This window comes from Arvicanthis niloticus, chromosome 4 (genome assembly GCF_011762505.2).
Source record: "Arvicanthis niloticus isolate mArvNil1 chromosome 4, mArvNil1.pat.X, whole genome shotgun sequence".
Taxonomy (NCBI): domain Eukaryota; kingdom Metazoa; phylum Chordata; class Mammalia; order Rodentia; family Muridae; genus Arvicanthis; species Arvicanthis niloticus.
In genome coordinates, this window is record NC_047661.1 from 100,158,911 (window position 1) to 100,168,856 (window position 9,946).

A 9,946-nucleotide genomic window follows, 5' to 3' on the forward strand; every position below is an offset into this window, starting at 1 on the left:
TGACTGTTAGAGCTTCCACGATATTCCCGGGCACAGCCCTGGCCAGTTGAGTTTTCTGTGGTGTAGGAGCGTGCTCAAGCCACTGTCGTGGCCACTGTATGTGGGTGGCAGAGGGAACCGAGAGATGAAAAAATTTAAATTTAAGTCTTAATATCCACTTATGCAAGCAGCCGTCGGCCTCTGGAAGTAAAGGCTGCATTCCACACAACTTTACAAAAACGAGTGTGTGGTGGCATGTCTGTAACTTCAGCATTGGTAAAGCAGAGGCAAGGAGGAGCGCAATTTCCAGGCCAGTCTGTCATATACACAGGGAATCCAGCCTAGCCTATATGTGGAGACGTGACCACGACAAATAAAAACAACACAAAACAAAGGGCTTTGAGGGAGTGAGGAGGAGGCTGGAGTCGGGGCCAGGAGGAGGACAGATTTGTTAGGAAGTGACCCCCAACTTTGTTCATACAAGCTTTGGGGAATTTCATGCCCCAACTGGTGAGCCACTTGTTCTTCCTGACAAGACTTCTCACCTCAGCCTCCTCTTCATGCCCAGCAGATCGTGTCTCTTCCCCTGTTGTTGTCTGGGTGCTGTGGTCACCCTCACTTCCTCATTCCAAGTAGATACACTGCAATCTGAAATCTCCAGACACCTTTGTTTTGTCCTGGCATGGAGAGGTCGCTGGGGCCCGAGCTTTGGCCAGTAGCTGCAGGGCCACTCACTCTCTTGCTTGTCTTCTGACTTCAGCTGTCAAGATCCCCCACTTTTTGCTGCTTGCCTGGAATCTTACACCCTAATTTGTTTCTCTCTCTGACCATGGGATCTACTCACAGAGGCTGGGGGATAGTTTGACTAGTTACGGTCTTAGGAGCCCTGAGCTTCACGGTGACGTCATTTTCTTGATCTAAAATCAAACACAGACTACCCCTTGGTGTCCAATTTACTACCTCATTCCTGGGCAGGCTAAGCTGGAGCATTCTTCTGGTAAGATGTGGGTACCACTAGCTGCTGGCCACTGACATGTAAGCCACAGACTGAGTCATTCCCACATACTACCAGCACCACCAGCACCAGGAAGGCCCCAGCAGATGGTGAGCAAGTGACTGTCATTAGCCAGTTAGCCACTGGTGGCACACCACATGAATGAAGCAGGGGAAACTGGTCTAGTGTTAGTTGAAAGAAACACCTGTAGTGGGGCTGAATTAACGTTTTTTACTAAGATACGACTCCTCAACAGATACGCCAAGTTTATCCTTTGGGAATCTGGTTGGATTCATTGGTTAGAAAGACAAGCAATCAGGAATGGGACATAGTTGGGAGAAAAGGAAAGAGATGGGACAAACAGACAAAATGAGTCAAGATAGTCAGGCCTGGTGGGGACAATCCTGTCAGTTATAGCTTATACAAGGGACTGAGGCAGGAGGACCACAAATTCAGTAACTGAGGAGACAAATTAATGAGACCTTGACCTAAAGTTAAAGGTTAAGACAGGATAGGGACATAAGTCAGGTGTAGAGTGCTTGCCTTGGATGTACAAGGCCCTGGGTTCAGTCCCCAGTACCTTGGGGAGGGGGTTGAGAGAAAGAAATGGGGTAGGGGTGGGGCTTACAAATAAAGATAAAGATGGTAAAGTTATTTTTGTGCCCATAGTCTGTATTTTACATACCTTGTCCCTGCTTTGCAAGTGAGTACACACACACACACACACACACACTCACACACCCACACTCACTCACGACACTTAAAGACAGCAGAGCTCATAACTTAGTTAACAGGTATTAGGAGAACCGGGAAGGCTAGGCATGCTCTGGGCCTCCACCACCCACCTAGGCACAGAAGGAACACAGATAGGAACAACGGCCCCAGCTCTGAGCTTTTGGGAGAGTATGAGTATGACCCTGGGGTTTCAAAGGCACGGAGTATCTTAGGAATCATAGCTACAGTTTTACTTCCAGCACTTGCATAGTAGCCTGGAAGACTAAGACAGTTCTGGCCCAGTGCAGTAAATTCCTGGATTCAGATTATAGAGGGGAAGGAACAGGTCACTGAGCTTCCTGCCAGACAGACCCTGCACATAGGGTCCCATTGTTCTGTACAGGAAACTCACCCTGTTCCCTGCCCTAAAGCTCTTGAGTGTGACCCTTGTAATTTAGGGTGAGAAAAAGGGAGAATTGGGGAGGGGGAGTAGATACTCTGTTTTATTAGGGTCTGACCTTACAGTGAATTCCTGCCTGTCTTTCAGTCTTTGTTTACCTCTCCAGTCTCTCTGTGGTGCCTGTGTGGGGCTCTTCCTGCCTCCTCACCTCCTCTTGCTCTGATACCCATGACATCTCGAATCGAGTTCATATTCTCCCTCCCCCTCCCTCTCTCTGTCTCTCTCTCCCCCTCTCTCTTCTTTTCCGTTCCCACTAAGGGGAGCTCCAGTCTTCCTCAGGGGTAGCATCCCCTGTGTGTTGTGGTATCTCCTTAGGCCTCGATGGGAAGAGAGGGAACATGTAGCTACATGCACTTCTGAGGTCCTCTTCATGGTCCCATGTCCAGGATTGAAGCTGGTTATGTCCTAGGCATCTTACTTTCTGAATTCATAGTGACAGTCTGGTGTGGGATGGACTTTATTGAGATTAGCTTTCCAAACTGGCTCCCAGCCAGTGGCACACAAATAACCCTCCTTCTGGATGATTAGGGCCATTTTCTTCTCATCTTGTTGACCCGAACCCAACCCTTGGTCTTCTCCTACTTAGACACAACACCATGGCCATCGGCATTGCTGTGGACATTCTGGGATGCACAGGCACATTGGAGAACCGAGCGGGGACACTCAATAAGATCATCCAGGTGGCTGTGGAACTGAAGGACGCCATGGGAGACCTCTATTCTTTCTCAGCCATCATGAAAGCCCTAGAGATGCCTCAGGTGAGATGCTGGCTTTGTGCAGCCTCCCATGCAAGTATGCATTCACCACTCCTTAAAGAGTTCTGTACACCATGCATATCCGACTGCTCCAGCCAGCCTCTAAAGATAAACTAAGTTTTAGTGAAAGCTGAGTTGGTTACAGACAGCCAAGAGCACTGTCCTTAGTGTTTTGATTCTGTTTGTAAAAACACTGCACTGGTAACTGCTGGTAGTTCAGTATCTCATCTTTGATGCATAATAACAAGAGTTAGTCTCACTACTAACAAGCAGTATTCCTGAAGAACCCGTTAGGACAAGATACCATGCTGGAGTTTGTGGCATGACAGAGGCTACGTCTACTTGGGCCATCAGGGATGTGGTTAGTTGGGGTAATGACTTGATATTTAAGGAGCTTGTATCAGAGATTCCCTAAGCCAGCGGTCCTTAATCATGACAATGACTTTGGGCATCAAAGGAGTCACATGTCAGATATCCCACATACCAGATATTTACATTACGATCTCTAACAAGAGCAAAATTATAGTTATAAAGCAACATTTTATGGTTGGTGGGGGGGAGTCACCATAGCATGAGGAACTGTATTACAGGGCATTGCAGCATGAGGAAGGTTGAGAACCACTGTTCTAGACTTTGATTTGTCTCAAAGTATCTTCCCCAAGGAACTTAATTTAAGGCAGTTGTGAAGCTCTCACTGGTCGTGTGGCTCCCCAGCTAGAATATCAGGTAGGGTCTCTGACTGTGTGTGCATTGACAGATGCTAGATGTTTTCAGAAGCCTGTCAAACACAGTGGGCCTCCATTGTGAAGGAAGTGAGATCTGCTGTCTACTCCTCAGGTCTGCTTTCCCTCGTGTGATTGCTTGGAGAGCTTTGAGTCGTAGAGTCAGTCTGGCAAGCCAGGTCCAGCCAGCTGTGCCGGCGCTGCTGCGGCTTTATCTTGGCTGTTTCCTAGATTAGCTCAGAAATCCTGCCAGGTACTCATAAACAGCCATCCTTGCCACCGTGGGACCCAGCTGCAGTCCTATGTCCTGAAGTCAGAGCATGCTCGGCACATAATTCTCTTCATTAAAAACAAACAACAACAACAAAAAGCACGATGCTGAACAGATTAAGGGCCCTTATCAGAAGTTTCTTGGAATCACATGGTAGGGAGAACCCACTCACTAGCCATCCTCTGACATACACACAAAATAACTACAGAGAGATACTTCCGTTTAGGCATTTTTTTAAAAAAATAAAATTATGTATAGATGCACACATTCGAGCATTGTGGGATGGCCATCAGCCATAGGGTGTAAGGTTACGTTCTCTTTCACCTCACACCTACTCAGAGAACTTCATGCTCATCCACCACGTATTCCAAAACTTAAGTAGAAAGGTATTTTTTTAAAAGAGCCTTTCTGAAACAATAATCTTTCCTTCTTCCAGATCACAAGGTTAGAGAAAACCTGGACCGCTCTGAGGCACCACTATACCCAAACAGCCATCCTCTATGAAAAGCAGTTGAAGCCCTTTAGCAAAATCCTGCATGAAGGCAGAGGTGAGCATGGGAGGGCAGGGTGTCGGGGCTCCTCAAGTCTCTCCTGTGTTAGCAGTTCCTGTTGTTTGTCAGCGCTTTAAACAGGGCATATGCTATGCCTCTGTCAGCTGCAAGGCTGATGCTGGCTCACGCAGAGGCACTGCATGGCCAGCTCTGCAGTGGCTCAGGAACCCCAGATGACCAGTTGGGTCTGTGATTGACTGTCAACAAAATGTGATCTGGAACTTTCCTCCTCATTCCTCAGAGTCTACCTATGTCCCAGCAAACAGTGTATCAGTGCCACTGCTGATGCCTCTTGTGACCTTAATGGAACGCCAGGCTGTCACTTTTGAAGGAACCGACATGTGGGAAAAGAATGACGAGAGCTGTGAAATTCTGCTAAACCACTTGGCAACAGCCAGGTTCACGGCGGAGGCCTGGGAGAGCTACAGGATGAACGCCGAGAGACTCCTGGCAGGTAGGAGCTTGTTTCTGGAATCTTCTCTGCGAAGGAATTGGAAGAAAGGAAAAAAAAAAAAAGGCATGGATGCCCTGGGTCAGAAAAATGACCAACAGAAAGGATTAAGGTGTAGATACATTTCTACACCCTTGCTCATTACTTCCTGTTTTGATAATGTCTACGAGCATACAAAGAAATGGGTTTCACTGTGGTGTGTGTGTGTGTGTGTGTGTGTCTGTGTGTGTGTGTGTGTGTGTGTGTGTGAGAGAGAGAGAGAGAGAGAGAGAGAGAGAGAGAGAGAGAGTATATGTAAGCCAGAGGTCAACTTCAGATGCCTTTCTTCAGGTACCATACATCCCTTTTTTGATTCTCACTGGCCTGGGGATTACATGGAGGCGAGGCTGGCTGGCCATCAAGTCCTAGGGACCCTTCTACCTCTGTCTCTCCAGTGTGGGGATTAGAGGCACATGATACGCCTCGCTTTAAAAATACTTTTTTCAAGCTGTGCAGTGATGGCGCACACCTTTAATCCCAGTACTTGAGAGGCAGAAGCAGGTGGATCTCTGTGAGTTTCAAGGCAGCCAAGTCTACACAGAGAAACTCTGTCTTAAGAAACAGAATTTTTAAAAAATGATAATGTATTTCTATGTAGGTGTGTATACACCATGAGCGAAGGTGCAGTGAGGCCAGGCCTCACGCTGTTGAGCTAGCTACAGGCAGCTGTAGCTACCTGACATAGGTGCTAGCAGCCAAACTCAGGTCCTACAGCAGCAGTGCATATTCTTAACCTCCTGCCATCTCTCAGGCAGCGAAGGCAAGCTTAAAACAATTACTGAGAATGCCACCCATGAGTACTGTATTACGTAATTAATTTATGTAATTTCTACCATACACGCTTCCTTCACCTCCCATGTCTCCATATGTAGATCACTTTAATTATTGTTACACACACATATACACAAACATGTATCTGTATATATAACCTACTGAGTAAATTTAGTGTTGTTCATATGTGTGTGTGTGTGTGTCTAGAGATGACCAACCATAACTGGATCCCTGGAGGAGACTGACTCTTCTCTTAGCAGCCATTAATTACTTATAATTACTCATCTAGGGGTAGTATTATTAATTACTCATCTAGGGGGTGGGAGCCTTATAAAGTTTCCCCCACCCGCTTTGGAATGTCAGCTGGTGTTGCCATTGAACAGGTCTCGTTTAGGTGACCATATTTTTGAGGCTGCATGGGTTCCACTCCCCATCAGACGCAGAAGACAGTACTTTACAGTATGTACCTTGGGCCTCAGTCTCCTAATCGTTCCACACCCTCTTTCTTCCTTCGTGTGCCCTGAGCCTTAGGTGTAGAGATTGGATTGTAGATGTGTCAACTAGGGGATGGGCAGCTCACAATAAATTGTTCTCGGCATTTTGGCTACTTGGGGACTTTCACTGATGGTCACCTGCTGCAAAAAGCAGCTGCTCTGATAAGCGACAAGAGCTACTACACCTACTACACCCATCTGTGGATATATGGGGAGGTACTTAAGAGTGCAGTCGGGAATCACACTGGGGTAGGAGAGTGGTAGTAGCAGGTTCTCCCCTGACCTCATCAACCGCAGGTAGTTGACCAGGTTTCCAACTAGGCACAAATTCCCTCCTGTGAGTGCGCCTTTAATCCAATTAGATGCTGTTGGTTACCCCCAAGATATAAGGGCCACTTTGGCACCCTTAGAAATATCTTGCTGTGATATTCATTGTTGTGGCTCAGAGGCTTGAAAGCTGGGTAGGACTTCTAATTTTGTGTTTTCCCTTGGCAGCCTGCATAGCATCTACAGATGCTAGGAGAGCTAGTCCTCATAGAGGGGGCTTCTAGGTCAATTCCAGCTCCATCCATCCAGTCCCTCGCCTAAAGTATGTGGTATCTTCAGCAACAGGGTCTTACCTTCAATTTCTGAGAGTCTCTTGAACCCCTTTGCCCAAAGACGTCAAGAAAGGTTTCCTAGGCCTGACACTGGAGTTTGTTAGATTGACTATGGCTCTTGGGGGGAGTATTATCACCCCAAGTGACCCAACTTGATTTAAATTATTTATATATGTATATACATACACGAATATAAGTAAACACAAAATATGTTTCTCTATAGTTTTTTTCAGTCATCCTTGGTGTGTGGGGTTTTTTGTTGTTGTTCTTTTGCTTTTTTTTTTTTTTTTTTTTTAAAGCTAGGAGCAGTGGAGGAAGAAGGGACAAAGCCTTCCCCTTCATAGCACCTGTGTCCTGTGCCTTACTGTTCCTCTCTAGAGCGCCACACACAACCCATCATGGTCCCTTGTCCTGCGGCATTTATCTTTCTGGGTCTTGTTTACCCATCTCAGAATAGTATCTCCTAGTTCTATCCAGGTACCAACAAAATTCATTATTTCACTTTCTTTGCAGCTGAATAGTATTCCACAATGTGTATGTACCACATTTCCCTTCTTTTTCCACCACCCCAAGGACACTTAAGCTATTCCCACTTCCTAGCTACTGTGAAGAGCACACTGAACATGAGTGGACATGTATCTGTGTGGTACCCTGTCAGGTCCTTGGGGTGTGTGCCAAGGAGCAACATGGGTGGATCATAGGCTATGTGAGCATTAACCACATTGATCTTATAGTGGCTGCCCCAGTTGACAATTTCAATGACAGCACATAAGAGTTCCCCAGTGCCCACATCCCTGCTAGTGTCTGTTGTTTTCTTGATCTTAGCCACTCTTACTAGGGTATTGGGGTAAAATGAAACCTAAAAATAGTTTTAATTTGCATTTTCCTAATTGCTAAGGATGGTGAACACCTTTAAGGGTGTTCCTTGGCTATTTCTGTGTCTTTTGAGAACTCAATTGCACATTTTTTTTTAAGTTGGGCTATTTGTCTTGCCTGTTTTTTGAATTCTTCTGGATATTAATCCTCTGTCAGCAGCTTGTTATGACGGCCCAGTTGTCAGCTGTGTATGTGCAGCCCTTTAACGTGTCGTCTAGAGACTGAACGCAAGCCTCTGTGCTCACACAGTAAACACTACTGACTGAGCTGTTTCCCCAAACTGGAATCTCATATGTATATGTCATTCTCACTATTCCAATTCATCCCCAGACTATGTCCTGAAATTCCAGATCATCTGGGGGTCCTGAATCTCCTTTCTTCTGAATTCTACTGAGGGACAAAATAAATAAAAGACAGAGTCAAGAATATCCACCGCTAGCACCTGGGAAGGCATTTTTATCTAGACGTTACTGTCTTTTTGTCCTACACATACTAGAAAGTGCTGTGTAAACTGAATGTTAAGCTTCGTAGCAGAAGAAAGCAGCTTCCTCAGACAGAGTGATGGACACTCACCACAGGTGTGTGTGCGCTGCATTGAGCTACGTGGCACTTCTCAAGGTGCTTAGAGAGAGGCACAGTGGGTAAGCGGAGTGTGCCATGGAACACTCAGGAAAAGTAACTGATCTGCTCAGAGAGGCAGCATGTGGGGGTGACTTCCAAAAGGAAAAAAAAACCTGTCATTGTTTTTAATAGCTGTGTTACTGATTCTGAGTACAGGGCCTCATAGATTCAAAGCTGATCTTAAATTCGATGTATAGCCAAGGATGACCTTGAACTTCTTGATCCTCCTGCTCCCATCTCCCAAGTGCTAGGGTCACAGGTATGTGCTACCATACCTAATTTATTCTGGTGAGGGAACCCAGGGCTTCAAGCATGCTAGGCAAACATTCTACCAAACGAGTTATGTCCACAGTCCCCCTTCATTAATTATTAAAGTCATTTGGTAGAAAGCAGAGGTGGGTAGAGTTGGGAATTCTACCCAGACAGTAAAACTGGCTGCCTGGAAGTACCCTAAAACTATGTAAATTTACTAGCGTAAATCAAACTTTACAGCTAAGATAGCTGAATCACGTGATATGTATTTGAATGATGTGACAGGTAAATCCTGCATCCGTCATACTGTTACAGACAACTGCAGACAAGGAGACAGTCAACATTACTCCACAAGCCTGCAGGGGACACAGGCTTAGTGAGCTGACTGCGAATTCTTTGAAGCTGGACAAATGCCCTACATTTTTCTGAATTCTGAGAGGAGAACATTCATTTTAACTCTTCTTTAAAACAAACTTTGGTTCATGTTTACCTTTTAATTTTAGGCAGAAAGGACTGATCTTACCCGTTTTGTCTTGGTTAGATTTCCAACCGGATGAAGAAATGACTGAGATCTTGAAGACTGAGTTCCAGATGCGGCTGCTGTGGGGCAGCAAGGGTGCCGAAGTCAACCAGAGCGAGAGATATGACAAGTTCAACCAGATCCTAACCGCCCTCTCACGGAAACTGGAACCTCCTTCTGGAAAGCAGGCCGAGCTGTGAGAGCCCTCTGGGGGACCTTGGGGCACTACCTGGAGCCTCTCCAGTCCTGCTGGGAATGCTTATCATCTGATAAAGTAATAACGTGCAAGTCTAACAAGATACAAGCTGTTAATATCCACAGGATATTAACTGTGTAAATTGCACAGAGCACACTTATTTATGAATTGTTTAAAATTACTACTGATTTTAAATGGATGGTAATTTATTATTAAGATAACTATTGCTAATGTCGATCAGCAAATTTAAGACATAGCTATGTTGCTGGTTGTTTAATATCATGGTATTTGACCATCTTAGTTTTAATTCCTTGTCAGATAAATGTAAATAGAGGCATTTAAAAGAAAAGCATGAAACATGGAAGAAGGTATCAGTTATATGATATTCTTTGAATATGAAACTGTAAATAGTCATGAATGGAAATATATCTTTTTGTGAAATAATTGTATCCTGTCTCTTTAATATTGACTCAACTTAGCATGACAATTCTAATTCTTGGGTTCTAAAGAACTTTCTTCCCTATCTCCATATTAAAACTAAAATTAACAAAAGTGGTTTGCAAATCTAGGGTTTCTGCTGAAAGAGACAGAAGGAATACTGAGCCAAAGGAGTCCTGCTTCAAAAGACCTAGGTTCAAACTCAAGGGCAAATTCTGGCTAAAAATCGTACTGAACACCAAG

The 9,946-nt window shown here is 45.2% G+C and overlaps 1 protein-coding gene across 5 annotated transcripts in view; it reads left to right on the plus strand.

Moving 5' to 3' along the window:
* Nucleotides 1-9,709, plus strand: part of Bcar3 (BCAR3 adaptor protein, NSP family member) — a 110,024-nt gene extending 100,315 nt beyond the window's left edge. For all 5 annotated transcript variants that reach the window (XM_034500529.2, XM_034500528.2, XM_076933203.1 and 2 more), the window contains 4 exons: nt 2,734-2,905; nt 4,332-4,443; nt 4,688-4,900; nt 9,091-9,709. In XM_034500529.2, coding sequence (XP_034356420.1) covers nt 2,734-2,905; nt 4,332-4,443; nt 4,688-4,900; nt 9,091-9,269 — 676 coding nt within the window. In that variant the 3' untranslated portion in view covers nt 9,270-9,709. The remainder of the gene's footprint in view (nt 1-2,733; nt 2,906-4,331; nt 4,444-4,687; nt 4,901-9,090) is intronic.
* The last annotated feature ends 237 nt before the right edge of the window (nt 9,710-9,946 follow it).